General features: G+C 55.6%; 1 protein-coding gene across 6 annotated transcripts in view; it reads right to left on the bottom strand.

Moving 5' to 3' along the window:
* The window catches only part of TTC7B (tetratricopeptide repeat domain 7B), a 240,709-nt gene that overhangs the window by 14,232 nt on the left and 200,990 nt on the right, over window positions 1–25,487 (bottom strand). For all 6 annotated transcript variants that reach the window (XM_059914822.1, XM_059914821.1, XM_059914820.1 and 3 more), the window contains one exon: window positions 17,681–17,883. In XM_059914822.1, the coding sequence (XP_059770805.1) occupies window positions 17,681–17,883 (203 nt within the window). The remainder of the gene's footprint in view (window positions 1–17,680; window positions 17,884–25,487) is intronic.

Raw genomic sequence — 25,487 nt, forward strand, 5'->3', positions numbered from 1 at the left:
GAAAGATGTGGAGATGCTGGGCATCTTCCTTACTCTGAAGCCTGGGACAGTTCTTGGTAACATTCCAGATAAATCTCTAGCCTCGCCTCCCTCAATCTGCCATTTAAATCCTGTGCTTTGTTGTTGCCACTGAGTATTAGCTCAGAGTCTCAGCGTGAACCGGAGTGTTAGCTGCCAGCTCTGAGGAGAGACAAAGCCACAGCTTGGCCCCAGGGCTGTGGGACCTGCCACGCCCCGGCCAGTGTTTTCTGTGGGTGCTAACACGGTTCCCCGTCCTCGTACTTTTCCATTGGTGATGGGCAAGAGACTCCTGGCTGACTTATTTAAACGTCTCCCTGGTTGACTTATTTATAAATAATAAATAAGGGGGGATATCCACCTTCCCCAGCAACAAGTCAGGCAGGAACAACAGCAAGGGGTGGTCTGGAAGTCAGCATTTCCCCACGGTCTGAGTTACCCGCGCAGTGGAAAGTTTGGTGCTAATCACCCCCCGGAGGCCGAGGCCCAGCCTCCCACCCTCAGGGGAGGCTGCTGCTACTCCGGGTGTGTCTGGGAAGATGGCGCTCCTCTCCAGGCCTGTGCGGCCCAGCCAGAGAGTAAACCGGGTCCTGCTTCGGGCCCAGCCTCCCCGTGGGGTCCCAGGGCTTCCACAGGTGAGAACAGCAGCCCAGGCAGTCACCTGGCTCTTCCAGAAGCTGGTGGGGATGGGGATGGGGATGGGGAGGGAGACATGACCCCAGAGCCCTGGTGTGGGGAGTGGAGGTTCTCCACGGTCAGAAAAACAGTTCACAGGCCACCAACTCATTGCTGAGCTGACGAGCTTCCTGGGAGAAGCCAAGGGTGGGAGGGTCCTAGAAACTCCAGCCCCACTCCTGAGGTCCCAGGCTGAGATCCCTTCCCAACGACCCTAACACACCCTCATCAGGCCTCCGTCCCAACCTGTCCTCAGATGGGGGGATGGGGTGGGGGAGGGTCACACCTTTGACTGGGGTGTCACACTGTACGTGAGTCTGAACATTTACCACCAAACAATGAAAGCAAAAGCCGGTCCTGTTATTTCCAGCAAGAAGTCCTGGCCTTCCCTGGGCCGGCAGCTGGGGCCGGGAAACGGCACGCTGGTGGAAGGCACGCCCTCTCAGGCCAGCTCCGTGGTCCACCGTCAGCTGTCCAACTTAGGCAAAACCTCTCTAGCCTCTTTCCCCACCTAGAAAATGAAGGGGTGGAGTAGATGATCTCCAGATGAAAATACTACGGTTTGGTAGAATTTCCCACCCAACAAGTATTTTTGGAGCACCTACTACACACCTGGTGCCTATCTATTTTTTCAGGGCTTAAAGTTTAATTGGAGAAACAAGCAGAAAACACTACAGGGCAGCCTCTTTCCTGCTGTCTGCAGGGTAACCGACCACAGCGTGAAAGGAAGGGGCGAGGGACAGCGGCCGGCGCGGCTGGGAGGGCTTCCCGGCGGAGGAGAGGCCCAGAGCAGGGCTGCCCTCCAGCAGCAAAACTGGACACAAACAGGAGAGCGGCCCCGGAGGCACGTTCCCTACCGCGGCGCGGCAGCCCAGGCGGAAGAGAGGGGAGCAGGCTCTGCTCTGATTCTGTGGGGGACCCTGGGGACTCTGGGGACCTGTGTGCCCTGGAACCCCGTGGGCGCTCGGTAAACGCTGCTTGACTGAAAGGCAGTTCCGGTCCCTGGCACACGCTCGGTACACTACAGGCACTCGATAGATGGCTGTGTATGGGCGTCATCTCCCTGCTTGGTCACCCACTCCAGTCTAGGCAGCGCCCACCCTGAGAAGGGCTGGCACCCTCCGTGGCACCTCTGGGCGCAGTGGAGCAGGGGAGCGGAGGGGAGGGCTTCCAGGCCCCAGCCCTGCAGGCTCCTTGGGGATATGATGGAGAACGCCAGCTACACGACAGCCACTAGGACGCCTCAAGGCCAAGTGCTCCCGCGACCGGGCTTCCAGCGGGTCCTGCCGGGCGCTGCCCACCTGAGGCCCACCCGCTGGGGGGGGGGACAGTGCTCCCCACCCGCTCCGCCGGGACACAAGCGCGCTGATTTACTCTCCACCGAGGAGGATGCGGTCATTTCGGCGAGTGCCTCCCCCATCCCTGCCAGGGTTCGGCATGAACAATTTTTCCATTTTTACACAGGAACAAACAGAAATGATAAGACAGTTTCTGATGACGGGAGGACAGGAATTGATAAACCTTGGAAAAAAAAGGTTTCCACAAATAACAGGAGGACTCACCCCACGGAGTCCGGGCAGGAAGGTAGGTGTGGGCTCTGGGACCCCTGGGCCGGGCCGGGGCAGCCTGGAGGCCAGAGCCCGGGAAAGCTACGCTGCAGTGAGGAAAAGAAAGACAGGCTGTTTGCTCGGACGTGGGGACTTCCACGCCTGGGTTTTTGTTATAAACGTTCTCCCCAGGGCCCTCCGGCCTCGTCCTGGGACACGCGGGGAGCAGCTGCCACCGGGAACCGTGTGGCTGCCGGGGAAATGGAACAACCTGGCCCGCCCTCTCCGTCCCCACGGCGCCGAGCTCTTACCACTGAGCACTTCAACACAGAGTGAACAGCATCAAGATTAGGGCCATTTCCTCAAAACTCCCCCATCAGCCCCCACGGGAAGGGTGCAGCGACGCGGTGGCTCCCCTGAACAGAGGCCCTCGGCGCTGGGCCTCGGTGCCCGGGGCCGTGAAGGCTTCTCCAGGCCACGTGCCTGTGCAGGGAGCTCCCCAGCGGATCCCTGAGGGGTTGACCAATCACCTGGACGGAGACAGGCAATCGGAGGAGGAAATTACAGCCACTGCAAACATCGCTCCCGTGGCTAAGCTCCTGCAACTCTCACGTGTGTGGATTAGGGAAGGTAACACTCACTGGGTCCACAGAGGTGGCCGCTCGCAGCCAGCGGGGACCGGCCCCGGGCTCCGCTGCCCCAGGAGCTGAGCGGGTCTGGTCTCAGCTTCCCGGTAACCCACTCGGGCACCCCCTGCTCTCCGACCGGGGTGCTTTGCTGAGAAGTGAGCCCTGGCCTTCTCCCAAAGGACCTAACGTCCACCTTGCATGCATGGGCCCTGGGGACCTCTTCACTTCACCCTCGGTTCTCACAGCCTTGCTTCCTTGGGAAAAGGGAAGGTGCAGAAACCTAACGCCTGCTAGGCAGCTCTTATGTGCTGGGCAGGTGCCCTCACAACACCTATAAGGATAGACAGCTAGTGGGAAGCAGCCGCAGATCACAGGGAGATCAGCTCAGTGCTTTGTGACCACCTGGAGGGGTGGGATGGGGAGGGTAGGAGGGAGACGCAAGAGGGAGGGGATATGGGGATGTATGTGTAGGTATGGCTGATTCACTTTGTTACACAGCAGAAACTAACGCACCATTGTAAAGCAATTATACTCCAATAAAGATGTTAAAAAAAAAAAAAAAAGGGATGGAATTCTCATTTCTGCATGACAGAGGCCAAACTGTCCAAGGTGTAGGAATCGCCCATGGGTGGTAGAGCTAGAATTCAAACGTGGGTCTTCTTGGCTCCAAAATGTGAGCTCTCCCAACCACCTCTCCCTCCCTGCCACCTGCCCGGGCAGTTCTGAGTCTCAGTCTTTCTCCCTGTTGCCTCCTCTCAGCTGTTGTCTCTGTGGAGAGTGGTGAGGAGCTCTCCACTGCATCTGTGCCCCAAGCACCCTGCGCCCGGAAGTCCTGACTCAGGGACACCTGTGCTCTTCTCTGCCGATGTCCACTGCTCCCCCTTCTCCTCTGCCTCCCTCCCCACCACTAAACCTTCTGGATCTGAGTCCAGCGGTGTGCTGGTAAATTTGCTCTCCGAAAGAAAAAACCCCTGATGCGTAGTAGCATTTGCCACTTTCCGCGGTATAAATACTCCCTCCGTGGCTGAGTTCACAGGACGTCACTGTAGGCGGAGCTGGGAAGCAGGGAGCAGAGCGGCCCACTGGCCCCTCAGGCACCGTCTCTGTCCTCTAACTGGCAGAAGCCCTGAGCTCCTCGCCCCCAACGACAGCAGAGAGAGAGGGGCAAGGAAAGGCAGGCGATGCTGGTGCCCTGAAACGCGTCCAACCCGTCAGCCAAAGCACATGTTATCTTGATGGCTGGGCGGGGTCAGCACAAAAATACTATTTTCTTCAGGATCGAGGACAGAAAGGGAGAAAAGAGGCCCATTTTCTTCTGTCATCAAGCAACTTGACTCGGCGAAGCTTAAGGCATCATTGAAATGCCCTCATAACACCTCCGACACCTGGCCTTTGTCTTCTCCCATTCAGTCTCCAAAGGATCATTGGGCAACGTGGCCTTCTGAGCCTGGATTTCCCTAAAGCCAACTTTCTTGTACACCGGGCTGCGTCCTGTCATACTCGTGGGTGGGTGCATGGTGGTCGGGGGTGACTGGAGGGGCTGCTGGCAGCAAGGAGGATGGGATTGCAGCTTTAATCATTCCAGAGGCAGGAGCAGATTCGTCCCCTTTGTGTAAGACACCAGGCAGCAGGTACAGAACCTAACAGCTTGTGGGAGTTCTAATTAGAGAGCCAGGTGTAACTCCATTGACCTGCCCGGCTTTGAAAGGCCTGGAAAAATGCATGTTTGTCCTTAGGAAGAAGCAGATTTTGCTTCTCGTTTGTTCTGCAAGATCCCCGCAGGGATCGCTTGCTGGCACTTTGATTCTAGCCTCCTGCATCTGTCCGGATGCCCGCTGCCCGGATGTGGAGGATCAGAGAGAACCTGCGGGGACCCGGGTCCCTACAGGGGAGGGGCCGTTTTCCACAACAGGCCTGCTTCACGCCTTTGTTTATGAAGAAAGACACAGCATCGTACCCCACAGCTTTCCCCTGTGGGGCTGGGCCAGCAGTTTCTGCTTCATTTGGAAGGATATCAGCCAGCATTTCAATTACGGATCTAATCAAGACTGACCTCTTGGCAAGGCCAGATCCCAGGCTTAGTGTGTGTGTGTCCAAGATTCCTCGGAGAAACAATCACTGCTGTTATCAGCTTGGGTTATCCCCCTCCCAACCCCCCCAACCCGGGAGGCTGCCAGCTGGCAAGAGAATCAGGTCTCCAGGAGACATGAAGTGGGGACAGTTCACATTTTTCTCGAGAACCAAGGCCGCATTGACTGTCAGACACCATCGGAGTCTAGGTAAAGCTAGAACAACCCCTGACACAGAGCAGGGGCTCAAATACTGAGTCCTTTCTTGCTTTACAAGCCTTCTGGGTGACTAGCTGACGTTCTGAGAGGCTTGAAAAGAAACAATACCTGCAAAGGTATTTTAAGAGACAGGTGTTGGGGCTTCCGTGGTGGCGCAGTGGTTGAGAATCTGCCTGCCAATGCAGGGGACACGGGTTCGAGCCCTGGTCTGGGAAGATCCCACATGCCGCGGAGCAACTAGGCCCGTGAGCCACAACTACTGAGCCTGCGCGTCTGGAGCCTGTGCTCCGCAACAAGAGAGGCCGCGATAGTGAGAGGCTCACGCACCGCGATGAAGAGTGGCCCCCGCTTGCCGCTACTAGAGAAAGCCCTCGCACAGAAACGACGACCCAAACACAGCCAAAAATAAATAAATAAATTAATTAATTTAAAAAAAAATCAGGTTAAAAAAACACAAAGAGACAGGTGTTATGTAAACACCAAGCTGATGAGGAAGGGGAGGGAGGGCGCAGCCTGGAGCAGGAAAGAGAGGGACCACGGGACAGTCAGTGGACCTGGCGGGAAGTGAAGGGGCAAAGTAACCATGGGGCGAAGTGGTCGGAGTCCCAGGAACCTTGGTGGAGGAACTGTCGAGCTAAGGGCGTTGCTAAACTCTTGGGAGTCTTGGGCTTTCTGGACACTGAGGCCCAGATCTGAGAGCTAGTGGGGGGTCTCTCAGACTGCAGTTCTCTTCTCTCCCCAGGAGGCAGCTGAGGCCTTGGAGGCACTTTGGGGCAAGGCCACCTCCGGACCCCGGGCAGCCTTCTCACCAAATACCCCAGCGTGGAGCCCGTGCACACCTGTACCCCGCCTTGGTCAGCAGGTTTCTAAGAGCAAGGGGTCTGCGATGACAGGCCCCAGAGGAGGCTTCTGCACATCTGGATCCAAGTCACGACCTTCCCAGAGCCTGAAACCTGGTGATTCTTGGTATTTCGTCATTGGTGCATGTGGCATTCCTTCCTCCTAAAGCAATCCTTCACCACCACCCCACCCCCTTGGTAGCAGGAGGGACACCAAAGGCTAACCCAGAAACTTTTCTGCATGTGCCCGGGCTCCTAAACCAGTGCTGAAGCTGTCGATTCAGGCATATCCAGGGCCCAGGCAGCTGTGAGCATGTTACAGCTACACAGCAGGGAGAGACCCCTCTGGGCAAGGTGAGAGGCAAGAGGAGAGACGGAGACGTCACTGCAGTTGAGAGCAAAAGAGAAAGGAGACAGGCTCAGCAGTTGCTGCTTGACTGTCAAGTCACAGAGTCGAGCCCTCTAATCCCCAGAAGATGGTGAGAAATTCCACTCCTCCCACCAGAGCAAGGGGCAGAGTTCTCTGGGGCCAGGGTCACCCTGGAAGGGTTGAGAGAGCCGATCCCTTTCACCCCACCCCCAACCCAAGAAGGCAAGTGCTATTATTCCGTTTTACAGGTAAGGAAAGTGGGCGTGAAACCTTCAGAAGTGATGGAATCAGGATTCCTGGTGGGTCTGCCACTCAGTGCTGTGCCCTTGGCAAGTCCCTTCCCCTGTCTGTCTCAGCTTCCCCAATTGTAAAAGGGGATGCTTAGACTAGGGAATTCCATTGGCGTTCTAAATCCCGGACTGCTTTCCACTGCCTGGGGAGCATCAGGTCCAAAGGCTTTCATCTGCCACCTGTGTACCCTAGGCCCTCATCCTTGATATCAGTGAAGAAAAACCAGAAGCAGTACCTGGGGGAGACGTCTCACGGGAGGTCCTCCCTAGACCTTTGGGCTGAAGAGTTTTAAGCTCAGACTGTCAGAAGGTCCGGACAACACATGAGAGAGACATGGCCCAGAGAGAGCCCAGAAACACTAGCAGGGGCGTCTCTGGGACCAGCCCCAAATGATGGGGAAGCAATTCAGGCACGAGACGGGTCGGAGGCTGCCAGCCCGGGTGGCTCCAAATGCCACCATGAGAAAATGGTGGCAGCTACGCCCTCTGGCTGAGTTCAGAGGCAGGCTGCGTGGGGGAGGAGGGTGCTGAGGAATCCAAGCTAAGCAGCAGGGCTAAAATCCTGGGAGGCCTGAAATAAGGAGGGGGAATTAGGAACCGGGATCTGAGAACACAGAAGGACCCTGCTAAGTGAAAAAATCTGGATCAAATTCCTGATCCAAGCTAGGGAGCAATAACCGTGGCAAGGCAGGAAAGCAGTGGAAGCGAAACATCAAATCGTCCTGGAATAATGGGGCAGAATTTCTAAGAAGAAATGCTTTGGGTAGAGTACGTCAGATTTTAAATAATTTTAGATCATCATTACTAATGAGACACTGAACCACGCTGCCTGTAATTAGTCATCTAAGACTCCAAAACAAAATAGGAATTAAACACAGAATTCATTTTTTTCCTTAAGCTGAAGCAAAGGAAAGCCTAGTGACATGGCTTGCATTTCAGAGCCTGCCCTGGGTCTGTGTTGCTTCTGGGTCTGTGATTTCAGTCCTCGGGGAACGCAGGGGTGGCCCGATGCCACGGCTCCCGGGCCAGCACCCAGAAGATGCTGCAGTGGGAGGATGGACCCAATCATCAAGCAGAAGATGTCTGCAGAGAACATCCCTGCACCGACTGATGCTGTTTGGGGCGGGAGGGTTACTGGCGGGGGCGGGGGGTGGCAGGAACAAGGGCCCCAAGTCACACAGGAATCATGGGGATGTACAGCACACGTTCCGGATTCCCAGGCGACACTCCTTTTGCTCCAACGAGGACACACGTTCCCAACAAGCCAGAAGCACACAGTTTCAAAAGGATGTGAAGACATAGCTTGTGTCGTAAAACCTTTCAATTACCTGGTTCTTCCCTCAAGTCATTCCCAATACCCGCCCCCCGTCCCCACACAAAGGTCCTCTCTGCTGGGTTTGCTCCCCTGACCCGCTTCGGCAGACTCGCTCTTTGACTGTTTCTGCCACTGCTGTCACCTCCCGCCCAAAGACGGGTGCAGGTGCTCTGCAAAGCCGGTTAGGGCAATGTGGCCTCTCCCTCCCTTCCTCAGAAGACTCCCCTCCCCAACCCAAGCAAGACGTGAGAGCAGAGACGATATCTTGGTGCTGTGGAAATAAGGAAGCTGCTTTCATCTGGGTTTGGGGTGGGGGTCAGGGGCAAAAGAAGAGGCCCCCTCAGTCTGGGACCAAGAGGAGAAGGTGGTCTCGCCCTGAACGGGACACCAGGCTCACCATCTACGGAGGGAACCGGCAGGAAGGGCTGAGGATGTGTCCCGAGTCACCACCAAGGGACAAAAGAGTGTCCTTGGGGAGAGATGGCTTGGGGGTGACCAACAGAAAGTCCACTACAAGAGAATTCACCTGGCCTGAGGGAGTGGGGTTTGGAGGTCCGTTGTTTTCAGACAGGAAATGATGTTTAATGATACCTGCATGGCACACAGGGCTGAGGCTACCCCTTTCTTGGCTCATCTGTAGCCACAGGACATAAGCAGGGAGGCTCTGGCCTACAGGGGAGGTAACAGGTGGGAGAGCTCTGGCCCAGGAAGAAGCTCTGTGTGGCGGAGGACGGGTGCTGCCTGGGTCCACGCAGCTCCAACCCCTCGGCGGCTGCCACGTCAACACGTCTGCCTTGGTGCCCCCGGGCACCTGGGGTGGCCGTTTCAGCCTCCCCGGCACCTGAGTCTGAGTCAGGCCTTGGGGCCTGGCATCTAGCTTGGCAGGTGAGTTCCTCTGGGGAGCGGGGAAACAGAGCACAGGGGCTTCGACCAAGGAATGGTGGATTCTTTTTACATCACCCTTTTGATCTCTGGTCTGGAACTAGGTCTCTCGTGGGCGTGGTCAGGTGAGTCTGTTTCTTAGAGGTGACCCGCCCCGACTGCACTGAGAGAGCCTCGCAGCTCCGGCAGACAGCTGCACGGGGGCGCCTGCCCGCCCTCGGCCCGGGCCTCTCTCGCTGCGATGCCGCCTGTGAGGACGGAGGGCCACTGTGGACTCCAGTAGCGTCCCACGGCCGTCTGTGGTCTAAGGATGGTGACCACCACGCTCCCCAAATGGGGTTCAGGGTCTGACCCAGAAGAATGTGCTTGGGGACAACAGGACAGAGTGTCTGAACGTGAGAGGGGCCGTCGCTCTCCCCCTCCCAGGGCCCCCGAACAGAGGGCTGCCCCTCCAGCCTTCTGTCATGTTCAGCCCCTGGAGCAGGTCCACAGGTAACCACTAAGCTGACACACCTGCCGGGATCCCTGCCTGGCAGCCCAGCAAGTCCTCTCTGAGCTCCCGCTGCCCCGGGAGGTGCGTCACTTAGCCCTGTCCGGGCCTCCACGGTCTCCAGTCCCACCTCAATGTCATTTCCTGTCCTCGCGGGCGATGGGACTTCGTGCCGAGGCGGAGCCAACAAAGACCTAGTTAACCTGCCCGGCCGGAACCAGCATGTTCCCACGAGAGCCGCTCAGGGTCTACTCAAGGGAATTAGCACCCAGGCTCTGGGGGGGCTTCACTCATAAGAGGGGAGTAATGACATCTGTCAAGTTCACGGTCGCCTGTAGTTGTTCTCCCCCCTCCCTCCTCCCCACCCCACCCGCCCCACGCCGGCCGGCCACCCCTGGTCTATGCGGTCACTGGGCTGCCTCAGGCAGGGCGCCTTCCCCCAAGGAGCAGACAGACCCATGAGCAAACAAGTCCGCGTTGGTTCAACCGGTGCTTCCGGGGAGGGAGGTCAAGGGGCTGAGGGCCCCTCTGTCAGGGTGGGTAGGTAGGGGGCCAAGAAACGCTTCTCAGAGGCAGTGACACCTGAGCCGGGCTCCACGACAGGCTCTGTCCTTCCTGCCGCCCAGGCTGATGCCTGGTACCTGACCGCCTCTTGCCCACAGGCCGAGGGCCCACCCCACCCTGGCCATGGGGGCACCCATCTTCCACAGCAGCCCTGGTCTGGCCCAGCTGGGCCTCCCCCTGAACCCGGTCAGAAGAGATGCTTTCCGCCTCTACCTGACAACAAGTCAGGCCAGCTGCGGCCTCCACCGTTCCCTGACTCCTTTCAGCCTTGATAACCAGGGCTACAGGCTCAACAGAAACAGAAAGTAATACTTAAAAAGGAAAGTGTACTACCATGCTTTCGGCCAAGCACGGGCCATGATATATTCTTATTTCAGCTCCTCCAACTGCTGACATTTGGTTCAGGAGGAAAGCCACACCCATGGTCAGTTACTTCAGAAAAGAACTCCCTGTCAAATCGAGGCAGAGAGGCTTCCACCACGGGCAGGTGGGACCTAAATTATGGAGACTGGTAGTAACGCTCATAGCTAGTGCTTATGGAGCGCTAGGCAGCCTGTGTGACTCACTTAACCTGCAAAATCACACCGCCAGGGGGTCACCATTATTATCCCCATTTTATAGCTGAGAAAATGGAAGTACAGAAAGATTAAGGGACTTATCTCAGGCCGCACAGTTGGTAAGTGACAAAGCTGGGACCCAGGTGGGCTGGCTCCAGCGCCATGCTCTCAACCTCCGTGCTGTCCTATCATTCAAGCTGGAGACTCTTAAGTGACTCTACCTTCTTGTCCTGGCTCTGCTCCTAACTTGAAATATGACCTAGGGCAGGTCACCAAGGGCAGCGTCCCCATCAGTAAAAATGAAATTCTCTATTTCATATTTCATACCGCAAGAATAAACATCAGATACGGCGAATGAGGTTTTACATCTCTTTTTAGAGGTTAAGGTTATATTCATGCTAATTATTAATAATTCCTGGGGGACTTCCCTGGTGGTGCAGTGGTTAAGAATCTGCCTGCCAATGCAGGGGACACGGATTTGAGCCCTGGTCGGAGAAGATCTCACATGCCGAGGAGCAACTAAGCCCGTGCGCTACAACTACTGGGCCGGCACTCTACAGCCTGCGAGCCACAACTACTGAGCCCGCGTGCCACAACTACTGAAGCCCGCACACCTAGAGCCCGTGCTCCACAATAAGAGAAGCCACTGCAATGAGAAGCCCGTGCACCGCAACGAAGAGCAGCCCTGGCTCACCGCAACTAGAGAAAGCCCGCGCGCAGCAACGAAGACCCAACACAGTCAAAAATAAATAAATAAATCTATTAAAAAAAAAATTATTGGAAGGGCCTGAAGCTGTCAAAGTTGCTCAGAGGCAGTGTGTACCATTAAGGGATGGGAGGGAAGCTGGAGTGAAGAACAGGGGCTAAGCATCTGGTAGAAGGCCCTGCTGTTTCCTCTCCTCTGTTAGTATGAGTCCCAAATACTGTCAGTAAAGACAGTAGAGAAGTTAAGGCCTGTACACTTTTCAAAGAGTACTGTCAATAGCACACAGATGAGTAGGAAAGGTGGACATCTAAATATTTCAGTAGTCTTCCTTTAAAGAAAACAATTGTTCTCCTTATGTTTAAAAGCATTTTAAAAATCCTGAAAGTAAATGAAATACAATTAATAGATGAGAAGGCTTCTCACTAGACGATGGTAGTGTTTTGTTCCCCGCCAATCATTCTTTCTATGTACAGAGAGAAATCGATACTTTGGATGAAAGAGATCCGTTTCTCAAGATCAGCATTTGCAAGGGGAAGGGTATCTCCATTCGGCTTCATTACCTTAATTGTACCTGGGTCTTATCCAGAGTAACAGTAAGGATCAAAGTTCCCTTCTTTAAGACTGGCTTCTCCACGGGAAGGATGCAGAGCCCTGCCCTGTCTGTGCCCTGGGCCCTGGGTACCCCTGACTAAACTGATGGATAAACTAGACAGATACACAGACAGCTGCCACCTCTGGAATCACCCTGAAAAGTTCATGACTTCATGCTGCATCTCTCCTCCAATAGGGGCATCCACTGGAAAACATGCTTCTAAATCATAAAATAGACACAAGCAATTTCCTCCAAATCTCATGAAACACTTTAAAAGAGGGAGAGAGAGAAAAACACCAAAGTTTCATAATTTAGCAGTGCGAGCTACCTCAGGCAAGCCGGAGTCACCTCTTTCCCTTGATTCAAACCTGCCCTGCCTGCCACCCTTCTGGCTCGTCATGCGCAATGGGATGAAGTATTTTCGCACAGTAGACAAGCGTGTAAGCTTGAGGACAGTTTAAGGAAAGCTCCGACTTCAGGTCCCTCTTTGAACTTCAGAAGAGCTGCCGCCATCTCCGAGCAATGTCGTTAGCCTTGTTTGGATGCTTCTGGCTCAAACTTTAGAGCTGTGAAAACAACTTAAAATGTAGTAACCATCCAGAAGACTTGTCCCACTGCACCGTGCATTTCAGGTCCTCCTTCTAGACCTCCCGCCAACGTGGCGTGCCTCCGGGTATTTGATAACAGAATGCACTTTTCCGACAGCGCGACCGTTCTCTGCCAGCCTTTGCTACTAATGTGCTCCGGGAACAGAACTGCAGCACCCGTTCTGAAGTTCTCATGCTTGATGTCACTACAGATTTCTGATGTTTCTGAAAACGTAAGATCACGGAGGAAACCCTCGAAGACACCTGTGCTGAAATCTTTAGCCTGGAGCTGTCTGGATTGAACTGGGGTGTGGGGAGAGGGGTGTTTCACGCCTCATCCACAGAGGTCAACCAGCACTTTTGGACCCTTCATGCCCCAAACAAAAAGCCTATTCTATTATTCAACTGGCCCCCTAAAATAGCCCCCAAACTGTCTTTCCACTGAGCAAGAACCCCCTGCAGCCTCCCTGGTGGGTCCTTGCCGAGCTATTCATACAACCCACCATCATGGGGCCCTCAGGCTGAGGCAGGGAGGCCTCCGCCCCACTCCCTGGGTGGACCCCTGGGGCCTGACCCCTGGCCTCCGACGGTCTCTCTTCCCCATCGTCCTCCCCTTTCTTTGGGGAGCTCCACCAGTGGGCCTTTCTCACTACTTCCTGTGGCAGAGCGGGTGAAATTCACACCGCCCACCCCTGGTCTCCTAGCTACCCTCCTTTGAAGGACGGATGGCCTCTGTCCCTGTCCAGGTGTCCAGCCTTGTCGTGGGACCTTTGACATTCAAGGGCGTGGTCCCTGGTGCTTTCCCTCTGGTTTCTCCCCCCTTCGGCATTAGCTCTGAGAGACCCTCATCTTGCCGTAGCTGGAGGCCCATCCCTTGGGGACACGTCAGTCCTCTTCCTTCCCTGCAGGGTGGGGTTGGGGCGCGAGCGGGGCTCTCCGGGCCCAGCCCCTCTCCAGCTCACACCCTCCCCTAAGCCGCCCGAGCAGAGCACGCCTGTCTCCCTCTCCTCCACGTGCGGCCCCGGCCCCCAGCACGCCCTGGGCGACCCCCACCATCTGCTTCTGTTTCACACCTCTTTTCGACCCGTCGAGTTCATTGGTAATGTGCTCCAGGATAAGTTACTTTCTCAGCAGTATTTTCCCCTCTAGTCTTACCAACATCAGCTCCCCGCACACAGCCTTTCTGGCTTCCTTCCACGTTCATCTCTCTCTTGTTGGCTCTGTTCCTTTCTTACCCTCCCATCTCACACACTGCCCTCGGGAGCCCAGGCTGACATTATCAGAGGGCAAGCAGGTGGCCCTGTTTGCAGAGCCTGTCCCTGTCCTGGTCATCGTGTCCCTGTCGACCCTGAGTCCGTGCCTGTCCTTGGCCTGGGTGATATCACCCAGAGGCCGTTCCTCTGCCCTTAGTCCGCCGTGAGCCCCATCTCCCTCCTCTACCCCCTCCTCCTGATCACAGGGTTACTGGTGTGGAAACAGTTGCTCTATGTTTCATTAATTTATCTCGGGTCCTGGGAGTGAAAGGCTTTTTACCATGGCATGCAAATGTATGTAAAGGTATACACTTATGCAAAAATGATATGAAAATATGCCTTTAGATTTTCTGGAAAAAAGTCTGGTCACTCTATGATTTCCTCCCCTTGTCAACAACATCACTTTGTAATTCTTTATCCCGTCAGCTCACCGCTCCCTTACTATCTGCCCACACTCAGCTCTCTTGTCTTGTGCTAACTCATTATTAATATTAAACACATTATTTCTCTTCTTTCTTTGCCCTGTATGTGAATTTAAACACATCTGTGAAGGCTGAAACTATTAGAAAACTGTCAATTTTCACTGGGGTTTAATTTACATTTCTGTTGTCAAGTCTGACCTTGTATTAACTTTAATACATTTAATACTTTAATGAATACCATCTGCCTCCAAGTCGTTATTGCTTTTTAACAACATTAATGTGTTTGCATTTCTCTGAAATCGTGCCTCTCCTACGAGCTGGGCTGGGCGGTCTGGCACATGCTCCCACTCACCTGCCCTAGAAGGTAACAAACAATCATTCCTCAGGGAACAAGCTCGCGCCCCGACTGCTAACCGTTCTCCATGGCCACCGTCAGCCCCTGGTCTCCACCTGTGACACACAACGTGGCTTCCTTCCTTCAAATCGGCTCCCTCTGACTGTCCCTCGGCCCCTCTCCTTCCTCTCTGAGCATCAGGGCTGACGCAGACGCACTTTCCATCCTCTGGGCTTCTTCCATGACCTGCAATCTGCCTGCAGTCGGTTCCTTCCCTTGGAACCCCCTTGGTTGGTTCTTCGGGGTGGTGCTCTCTGCGGCTCAGGTCCTCCAAACTCCTTCTAGTCTTGACCTCTGACCCTCGCCGTGGCCTGGCGGCCAGGCCTCCTTGGCCCACCCTGTCACTTGCGCACCCCACTCCCGAGAGCCAGGCAGGTGCCAACGCTCATGTCTGTTTCCGCCTCCTCTGCCCCGTAAGTCTAGAGCCCCCGACTCTTCCCTTGGACGTCACCTGGTAAAAAGACGGCCTCTGATCTCCCTGCTGACACTTCGTCTTCTCTTAGGGGCTTGCAAACCAGTCTGGCTGCCACGAGGGTAGCGGCAGGACCATCTGTGACTCAATAAGAGGTTTCCCTTCCCATGCTTCATATGTGTCTGGGGCTGAGATTATGCCTCTTTATGCACAAAGAGGGTGAGCCAAAGAAACAGAGCTTTCCTGTGCAGCTGGGGTGGGAGGCAGGAAAGAGAGGGTTGTGGTGTTTCAGGGCTGGGGGCCTGGGTTCCAGGGGCTGCCCCTCCATGGGCACCAGGAGAGTTGGCAGCACCGGTGGCAGGGGAAGCTGACCTTGGCTGCAGCGGGGCTCCCGCCAGCTGTGGCTGGGCTGGGAGGACGCAGGCCAGCATGCATCGTTTACGAGGTCACCAAGAAGGAACCGGCCAAGCCACCCTTTGGGACCCACGACAATCACAGTCACTGGGCAGTTTCGGACCACGAGAATCTGAACTCCTCAAATTTGTAGGCCTGTTGGTCTCAATCTGCCTCCAGTCTGGATAGTTTTTGAATGTATCAGGATGCGTGGAGAAGTCTTAAGAGTTTATTATTATCGCAATTTTCTCCTGGTGAGATTTCCAAGGCAGCTAATAATGTCTTCAGGCCAGAGAAGGCTTGGTCGTTGCCTGGGATCCCACAGGCAAGGCCCCTCCATCACCCGGCCCTCGCTCACCAGCTCTCCTCCGCTGGGCCCACTGCTGCTCCGTTCAGAAAGGAAAGCATCTGGCATCTGGCGGGGAGCTCAGGTGTCTTGACAAGCTCCAAAGGTGAAACAGAAAACTTTGCTGGTGCGATTTTCCTATTTGATCTTTTGTCTCATGTGTTCCCCTTGGGGATGAACAAGAAATACTTCTCTGAATAATTCATAGGCCCCGGGGTAGAAACACGCTGCCTCTTTTTAATAAAAAGGCTGGGTACTCGATGTTGATTATACCTCTTCTGTGATACTTCAGCAAAAGCAGGGAGATCTCAAAAGCTCTTTACAAATTCCTCTTACAATAGTGAGACAAAAATGAAAAGCCATGGAATATTTTTAATCAAACAAACCAATGTTTGGATAATACGTAAAATTATTTATAAAGCTGTATTGAACTACAAAATGCTCATAAAGGGAAGTTGAAAATTAAATGATTGTAATTATTACAAGGTCTGATTTATTTTTAAAACTGAAAATGATTGTCTTCAGTTTTCTATTTAATGAGCACCTACTAGGTGCCAGGAGCTCTGCTGGCCTCGTTATGTAAATCATTTCATGTTGTTCTCACAAATGAACTGGGTAAGGAACAGCTCAATGCACAGAAACACCGAGGCTCTTAGAGGTTAAGTGACTAGCCCAAGGTGTCCCGGAGGCAGGGACAGGGCTGAGTTTGAACCCAGATCTGACTCAGAAGCATACGTTTCCCATGGTTCCTAATGCTGGGCACCTGGGCCCTCTTCTGATGAAAACCAGTAGTTACTGCTCAGCTCCATCTACATTTTGTGATGTTACTGTGAGCAATGGTGAGAGAACAAAGCCTTTGGGACCCTCTGGAGAACATTTTACTTATTAGTTACAAAACCGTATCCTCTTAGCACTGGACGGAAACTCACAGCCTATCTAGTTGAATGTTTTCATTTTACAGAAAGGAAACCGAGTACGGAGAGCTTATGGGCTTTCCCCAAAGTCAGAGAGTGAGCGAGTGACACGGCAGGGCCAGAACTCTGTCCCTGGACACCTTGTCCGGTGTCCACTCCTCCATGTCACACCCCCCTGATCATACACGCTGGGCTCCCGAGGGCTGCCCACCTGAAGGACACCTCGGCTGCATTACGGGCTTTTCCCTTCCCGTGGCTCATGAAATCAGAGATGTCCTACCGCTAAGAATGAAACACAAATTCAGAAGCTAAGTCTGGCCGACAGGCCCAGAGAAAGCGGCTTTTCACCCGCTCCCTGGACCCGGTTCATCTCCAAGTCTCCGTCCGGACTCTCGCAGGAAGGGGACAGCAGACGAGCGGCTCCTGTGCAGCCGCTGTGCCCCACGTGTGCTCTGAGAACCCTCCAGAGTGGTCTAACTGACCCGGCCCAACTGAAACCAAGGTGGTCGGGTGGCCAACTCCCAGGCAAGGAAGGGAGGGGAGCAGTGGGGCAGCCCCTGGCTCCTGGCCTGGGCACCCAGAGGAGGGGCGTGTGCGGTTTCAGAACCACCACACCCGAATGCAGTGTGCACGCTGGGGTGACTTACCTGGGTCCTCTGGGCGCCGTAGGGCTGCCCCCGTCCTCTGACAGGATGCTCCCACTAGCCAGTGGCCTTGGAGACAGGCTGGGGTCTCGGCTCCCTCAAGGTAAGAGAGCCCCCCAGGAGGTAAAGTGCTCTGACTTCTGTACTGAAGGCTCCCCAAGGTGCGGACACCCCCAAGGTGGCTGCTATAAGCAGCTCGGAGACCAAGATGACAATGACAGTGCCCAGGGCCACAAATACGTCTTTATTAAACCCAGAGCCACAGGGTGGCTTGGACCGCTGGCCGGAGACCGCTGACTCAGACTCTCCCCTCACACCGATCAGGACCCCCAGGTAGGGTCGCTGAGGCTGTGCGCTGCCGATTCCTATGAGCTCCATTTGTGTAAACTACAACAGGAACGGCGCTCGCCGGCTTCGTGCACCTTGACAGCCTGGCAGGCCAAGTGCATCTGGCCTTTGGAACGGGAACAGGGTTTGAGGGTCAAGAACTATGTGCTGCTTCCCAGGGGACCCCTGGTCCAGGGCTGGAGGCCCCGGCAGCCCTCAGACTCACCAGCCGCTGCATGCTCTTCACGTGGGTGGGGCTTATGGATAAGGCCTCTTCGTACCACCGCTGGGCCTCCTCGATGTTTCCTCGGAGCTCGGCTACCTGGCCTCGCATGTACAGGACGTTGTGGGACATCGGGAAGAGGTTGGCAGCTTCTTGGGTACAGGCTGTGGCTTCTGCCGGCTTCCCAATGCCGATGTAGACTTCAGCTGTGAGGAGGAGAGCACAGGCAGATGCTGTCCTGGGTCACTGCCCTTCAGAGGCCCTGAGACATCGACTCCCCTCCACCATGCAAGTCTGGCAGGGGCCCACCCGGAATACGCAGGGCCCAGAGCCAGCCAGCCGAGCCCCCAACCCCAAGTGGAAACAGCCGCGGGCTGACGGTCCTTCCCGCCCACTGTTCACAGGCACTCGAGTCAAGGCCGTGCGGCCTGGGAGGGGACACTTGTCACCACCGATGAGAGGGGAGTGAGGCCTGCCTGGGCCCTGCCCCTCCCCTTCGGAGGTCACACATCCTCAGGGCCCACCAGGGACACCTGCCCTCAGCTCTGACAACCACAGAAGAAGGGCTGGATGAACCCAAGGACAGGCAAACTAGAGGTGCACAGCCCCTCACAGGGCAACGGCTCTGCTCTCGGGCTGGTTCTCCTGATGCCAGGAAGTGTGACAAGGCCAGCTGGCGGTGGCTGCTATGGGCATGAAATAAAATCCCTGCTCCATCAGACCCTGTCTTGGAGCGACCAGGGAAAGCCACTGCACCGGGGAGACTAGTAACTGTACGACACTGACGAGCCATCACTTTCCACAAGGCAGGAAAATGAGCTCTCCTCCCATCTCAGGCCTCAAGTCTCCCACGCCTACGTGGAGGGTCCCCAATTGCTCTGCAGCCCTGGCTTCCATCATGCACGTCCAGTGCCCCCGGCTGTCCCCAGCTCCGCTCAGATCCCTCATCTCCTGAGGGCCCTGAGGTCACGGCCCCACCGCCTCTCCAATGTAGGGCCTGCGCTGGCTGGATGTGGGAAGACTCCTCTCCCTCCTCGGCCACACCTGTCAAGGCCACCGCCCAGAGCCCCGCTCGGGTGGCCGCTGTGCTCCGGGCCCACGGACCCCTCCTCCCACCTCCAGGGCAGCCCCCTCCTTGCCTGCTCCTGCCCTGACCGCTGGCCTCCACTCCTGGCAGAGAAGGATGTTTTGTGCCCATATCTCCAAGTTACGTGTATATGCATATGTTGTGTATAACGGAAGGCACACGAGAATAGGCATGATAGAAGAACACAATAAAAAGAAATAGAAAGTGTTTACTTTTTTCCTCACACACCTCTCAAGTTGTCTCCTGGAGGTGAGGCCTCCTCACGCCCCTCCCGTCTCTCCTCCAGCCCCTCCGCCCTGTGCAGCCACTGACAGACCAACCTCCCCAGGCAAAGCTCCGGTGGGGTCACCACCCTGCTGAAAAGCGCTCCTTCCGCTCCTGTGCACCCCTCACCCCCTTCGTCTTCCCCGGAACGGCCTCTGGGAGGCTTTTGCCGACCATCCCACTTAAAACTGCTGCTACCCCTGCCCCGTCCTGACCCAGCACGACCCAGTTCCTTTCCCTGCTTTCTTTTCCGGCCAATACCAGGCTCACCTTGTCTGTCTCACTCACTGTCTGGGGGGCCCCTCTAGAACATAAGCCACCAGCTGCGCACTATTCACTGCTGCGTCCCCAGTGACTGGATGAGTGCCCGGCAGTCAGAGGGCAGGAAATGGTTGCGAATGAATGAATGGTAACAGTAATGATAACAGTAGCTAAGAATCATCAAACATGTGCTTTGTGCAAAGAAGTGCTCTCATTTCTGCTTTTATCTGCACAGTGATCTAGTACACTAGTACACTAGGTACTATTATTTTATCCCCATTATACAGACGAGGAAACTGCGGCACAGACAGGCTGAGCAATTTGTCCGAGGTCCCAGGGCAAGGTATAGGCAGGCGTGGCTTTGCGGCTGTGCTCTCAGCCTCTACAGAGAACAGTGTCTCCCCTGCCTCCAAATAACATCCAGACCCCTTTGCCTGGCATCTGGAGCCCTTGGTGACTGTCTCCACCACCCCTACTAACCTGTGTTCCTACTGCTTCCTAAACCCCCGGGCTCTGCCGTGTTAAGCCGCCACTGTTTCCCTGGGTTTTTGTTTATTCTCTTGCCTCTGCCCTGATGGTGTCACCCCTGTACCCCCTTTAAGGCCCAGCTCAATGGCCACCACCCCTGGAAGCCACCTCTGACCCCGCCCCACCCCACCAGCTGGAAGGGGAGCCCAGCCTGGGTGTCCCTCTGATGGCTGTGTCCCTAGAGACGTTTTGTGAGGGGTCCTGGCTACACTCCAGACAGCACGTTCTGCTGACATCCACCCTTCTGCCTCCCCACCTCCGGCTTCAGGCGCGGAGACTGGAAATTCTGGACAGGGTGTGGTCAGTGTCGATGCCACTGGATGGCCCTCTCCTAAGCACCTCACTTCCCTGGTGACCACAGTCACGCCAGTGACTGACTCCTCAGGCCACGAGCAAGCCCGGGGGAGGCACAGACCCGCCCTGCACCCCATCTGTGCTTCTGGCCATCAGTCCCCCTCAGCAGGGAGCAGAGGTGATGGGCTGGCCCGGGGACCTGCGGGGAGAGACCCAGCCTCTCAGACCTGGAAACTCGGACACTCACATACAACTGAGTTCTAAGCGTGGCCGGGCCGGCACTGTGCCCGCCTCACGTCCTCTGAGACTCCGCTCTCGAGGTACTTACTGAGCACCTACTACACACGGGGCCTCTGCAGGAACGAAGACCACACGTGTCTGTCCTTCCGCCTGGGCCTCTGCAAAACCTGCCCTCCTGGGAGATAGACACGCAGGGCCGCCCGCTGTCTTCCAGTAACACGACTCTCTCCAAGCTCCCGCCAGAAGAGTCCGGGGTGTATCTGGCAGTTTCAGGTTCCAGAGCCTGGCGGCTGTGGGGGCAGCTATACAGAACGTTCCTCCCACTGTACGCTGCCTCCTGACTTGCTTCCCTTTGGGGGTGAGTTTGTGTTCATTTCCAAGGTCCCAGGGATGCCTGCGGGTGGGTGAGACGCCACAGGCCTCTCCCATCTAGATCGCTCCGGAAAAAAGGCCAACTTGGGAGAGCAGGGACTAAATGATTCCAGAGCTTTGTTTTGTTTTTAATTTTTAAAATTTGTTTTATTTTATTTTCATGTATTTGCTTTCTGGCTGCTTCGGGGCTTAGTTGCGGCACGCAGGCCGTTCATTGCGGCGTGCAGGCTCCTCTCTAGTTGTGGCGTGCGGGCCTAGTTGCCCCGCAGCATGTGAAATCCCAGTTTCCCCGACCAGGGCTCGAACCCGCATCCCCAGCATTGGAAGGTGGACTCCCAGACACTGGACCACCAGGGAAGTCCCCAGAGTTTTTATAACAAGAATCAAGGTGTATGTTGCAGCGGGGGGGGGGGGGTGGTGGCGGGGAGCCTTAAACACCAACACAACGATGTAGATGACACCCTGTTCTGTGTGGGTCCCTGTGAAAACAAACACGGGACCGAGTGTCTTCTTGGTTCCATGTCTTCGGCCACAGGTCTGGTGCCTCTGCTCCCTCCTCGTGAGGAGGAAACAGACGACGGGGGCTGAGCTGAGTCATGATTGTGAAGGTGGGAGAGAGGATCCAGACCCCCGAGGGCTTCTTTGCCGTGCTGCTGTCCAAGTTGTAGGGGCAGGCTCATGTCACTGCGGAGGCCTGCGCTCCCGAGGCAGAGGGGCAGGCGGGTGCACGGCTCCCCGATCCCTCCGTTTTAAGATCAAACAGAAGGACATAGGCGCAACGGGCTGGGGTGATTTTCAAACCATTTTTCCCCAGTGGACCCTCTTTCCTCCAAAGAGATCTTAAGAGTGGACAGCTGGCCTCCCTCTTGGTTTGGCCCCCTTTCTGGGTCTCTGAGGCAGCACTGGGGACCCCAGGGCTCTAGGGTACCCCGTTGGTCAGCCAGTGTCATGGGAACATGGAGGGTTCGATTCCTGCGCCCGGGCCTTGTGTGTGACCTTGGGCAAGGCCATCAACTTCTCTGGGCCTGTTCACCTGCCAGGTGGGGCCTGAGGCTGGCCCGCATCTCTCCAAGGGCAGTGGTAAGGATCAGCCAAGAGGGTGGAAGCCTGGAGCCTTGGATGCCCGCATTCTCGGCTTGCTCCTGCGGGCATGGTGCTGGGCTCTGCCCCTGCGACAGCGAGGCCAGCAATTTGGGACGGGTGAATTCAATCAGCTGTGATGCACTGGGAGCCCAGCTGAGGCCAGAAGTCATGATGCATTCTCCGATTCAGCCTCCCTGGGCACAAAGCTGGGAGTGTGATCTCCATCTCACTCCCTGTCTCTTTCTTAATTGGCTCAGAACTCAGGACGTAAACAGAGGCGTACTATTTCCCTAAAGCCTCCAAAAAATGTGATCAGTATTGTCTTTTCCCACTAAAACTACGAGCAACTGCCAGCCACGTCACCACTGCATCCCTTAGCACAGGATCTAGCACTTAGTAGGTGCTTAAGGAAAGACTGTAGATTAATGGACACTGCTTGCGGGTCAGAGGAAGGCAACCATCTCTGTGGCCCAGGTTGATGAAGAGTCAAAGGCCAGAAAAGCCACAGCAAGCGATGCTCCCCTGACCCCTTCACCAAGGGCTAAATTCAAGTGAAAAAAAAAACAAACAAAAAAACCCACAAAGGGCCTTTTGAGCTTATTAAGAGATATAAGAGCTTGTACCGAAGGAACAGCAACACAGAGGGAAGCTGGTTCTGGGAACTTAAAGCTGATCGGCTCCTAATAAGAACACAGTTCAGTGCAATGTCAGAGCCCCCGCTGCGGGGTGGGCTCTGAAGGGTCACTCTCTGAAAAGGTCACAGGGACAGAGTCTGTCCTGGTCGCTGGCAGCTGACAGCCTCTAACCAAAGGTAAGGTGCCTCTCAGGGTCACGGACACTTTCTACCCCTTTCTGAAGCTCAGACTAAGCTCTGGCTGTCCTCTCTGGAATCCCTTGGCTTCTCCTTGCTACCAGGTTACTATGAAAAATGCTGGAAATACCCCTCCACCCCACCCCCGCTTGCAAACCCTCAGTGGTTCCCAATTGCAGGTGAATGTGACCCACATGTTTTTGCTTCCTGTTCTAAACTAGGACCCTGCTACCTTTTCACTCCCTCCGTGCTCAGTTCACGGTCTCACCTCCACACCTCGGCTGTGCTGTTCCTTCTGCCCAAAGTGTCTTCCCTGTACTGTTGCAGACCCATCACTCCTCACCCTGGGCTCCCCCAAACCCCACCCTGCACACGACTTCCCCAGACAGGCCTGGGTGCGTCACCCCTCCACCGCCCTGTGCGCTCTGGGAAGTCCCTCACCCCAGGCTGCCTCGTGCTCCCCTGACTTGTGTTATCCCGCAGAGGTCGTGCCCCTGGAGGGCCGGGATCGAGTCCGCTCCCCTTTGCATTGCGCCTCGCGCAGAGGGCTTTCCGAAATCGTTGGCCAAACCAAGCTAAAGATGGGATCTGAAAAGGGCTGAGCTGTACTGCCAAGGCCCGGGGACTCTTTCTTCCTCAGTGGTGAAGGGGGCTCCCGATAGGGGGACCTGGAGCGGGACGCACCCACAGCTCCACACGGGTCCCAGTTTCCTCACTCGTTCATTCACTCTTCTGACACTTGTCAAGCACGTGCTTCACGTCGGCTGCAAGGCTCCCGTTGCCTGCCTTGGGCTCAGGGCTGTTTGGGTCGTGTGCCATGCAAAGGCACGAGGCGGAGTGGGGCTGACCAGCCTGGACCCCGCTGGCCAGCTGTGAGCCTGGCGTAGGGCTGCATCTGCCCCTGGAAAGCGAGGAAGCTCTTCTCACCAAGGTGCCCTCAGCTAAGGCACACCTGCTCCCTGGGGCTTAGCCTACCCAGAGGGGACGTTTCTGTGAAACTCACACAAAGGAGCCGTGTATGTGAGAGGCGGCCCGAGGGCTGTACCTGTGTGCGTGCCGTCAGATCCTCCATTCCACCAGAGGTCTGGCAGAGAGGGAGGCAGGAAAAGGCACGTGGGCCATCAGCTTCTCTCAGTCTTGCAGGCAGCAGGGAGTTAGGCCTGCAGACTCGCTGACCCCTCGAAACCATTTCCTTTACCCCAAACCCTGCTTCCCTAGAGAGAGGAGACTTGGGAAACAACCTTAGCAAGCTGGTCCTGGGACAGCCTCTGCCGCGGAGGGCAGAGCAGCGCTGGGGCTGGGCGCAGGTGTCTGCCGGGAGCAGCAAGGCTCCTGCGACTTCACATGACTCTTTCAGGTGGAAACCAGCATGAGGGCCGGAGAGGACAGGGGTCAGTGAACTGATGAGTGTCCTGTCACCTGGCCAAGTCACCAAGGCCTGGGCAGGCCTCTATCCTTATCAGCTCTCACCCGGACTGTTCATTATTCTTTCTTTTCTGGGGACTCAGGAAACAAAGGGAGGCAGTGATTTTGTTTTCATGCGTCGGTCTTATCCTGAGCTCTTCTGGGCCAGACCCCAAGCTGGGGCCTGTAGTCCCCACGAGGGACACAGCCCAGGTCCTGTCCTCACTGAGGGCCCGGCCAAATGCCTCCGTCAGGGTCTTGGCTGCACAACTGACATTTATTTCCGAGTTTGCGAATGGCTGTGTCCACTGTCAAGAGTGATCCCTTTTCGTGGGTGGGATGGTGAGACTAGGCCCTCGTCCTTTCACTGCGTTGGCCCAGGTGTTTATCCCTTGGCCCAGGTGTTTTCCTGACTCCTCGCTCCTTCCCCAAAGCCCCCCACCCCTCTGGCTGACCTTGACTCATCATTCAAAGAGAAAGCAGAGGCCGGCAGAGCAGACCTGGAGCCTCTTCTCGCCGACAAAGCGACAAGCCCAGCGTTGTCCTCTGTGCCCATCCTCTGCCCGCCTCTGCTACACCTGAGGGCTGATGCCTCTGCCGGTGCCCTGGGCCTCACCACTCTCTTGCCTTCTTGAGGGACTCATGCCTTCACAGACCCCCCTTCTCTTCTGGATGATGAGGGACTCCCGTAAGCAGTCAACAGCCTTCTGCGTCAGCCTTTTTAACCCCCTTCTTGACCCCTCATGTCCCCACTCCGCTCCATAGGGACTCTCCCCGCAAAGACTGTGCCCCCTCTGCCCCCACATCCTCACTTGCACCCACCTTGCAGCCCACACCAGTGCGGCTCCAGCCCCCACCGCTCCACACCAGATCCAACAAATGTTTCTGTCTCCACCTTATTCAAGCCCTCCGCAGCATTTCCTACCTGCCACACGCACTTAAAAATCATTATTTTACAATGGGGAGAGGGAAGGGGGCAGGGGCAAGGGAGGGGTGGGGGACTAAGAGGTATGAACTATTAGGTATAAAATGAGCTGCAAGGATATATTGTACAACGTGGGGAATATTTTATAATAACTATAAATGGAGTATAACCTTTAAAAAATAAATGAAGATACAATGCTGACTAAGAAATCATTATTTTAACAGTTATTGAGTGTTTGCTACGTGTTGAACACTCTCATGCATTATCTTGTGTGACTGTCAAACTGTCGTCATTTTGCAGAGGAGGACACTAGGGTGGTGGGACCAGGATTTCAACTAGTCTGAGCCCAGAACCCAAGCCCCTGATGGTACTGCACAGGCGCCTTCGTAACCCCCCCTTGGCTGCCAGGACGCCACCTCTCCTGGTTCCCTCCTGCCTTGCTGACCACTTCCTTTCTGTTGCTTTGGTTTTTCCTCTCCTCCCCAAATCTTGAATGTTGGGGGCTCAGGTCTGGGGCCTGGCCCTTTCCCTTCTCCATTGA

Source organism: Balaenoptera ricei, chromosome 2 (assembly GCF_028023285.1).
Source record: "Balaenoptera ricei isolate mBalRic1 chromosome 2, mBalRic1.hap2, whole genome shotgun sequence".
NCBI classification, from domain to species: domain Eukaryota; kingdom Metazoa; phylum Chordata; class Mammalia; order Artiodactyla; family Balaenopteridae; genus Balaenoptera; species Balaenoptera ricei.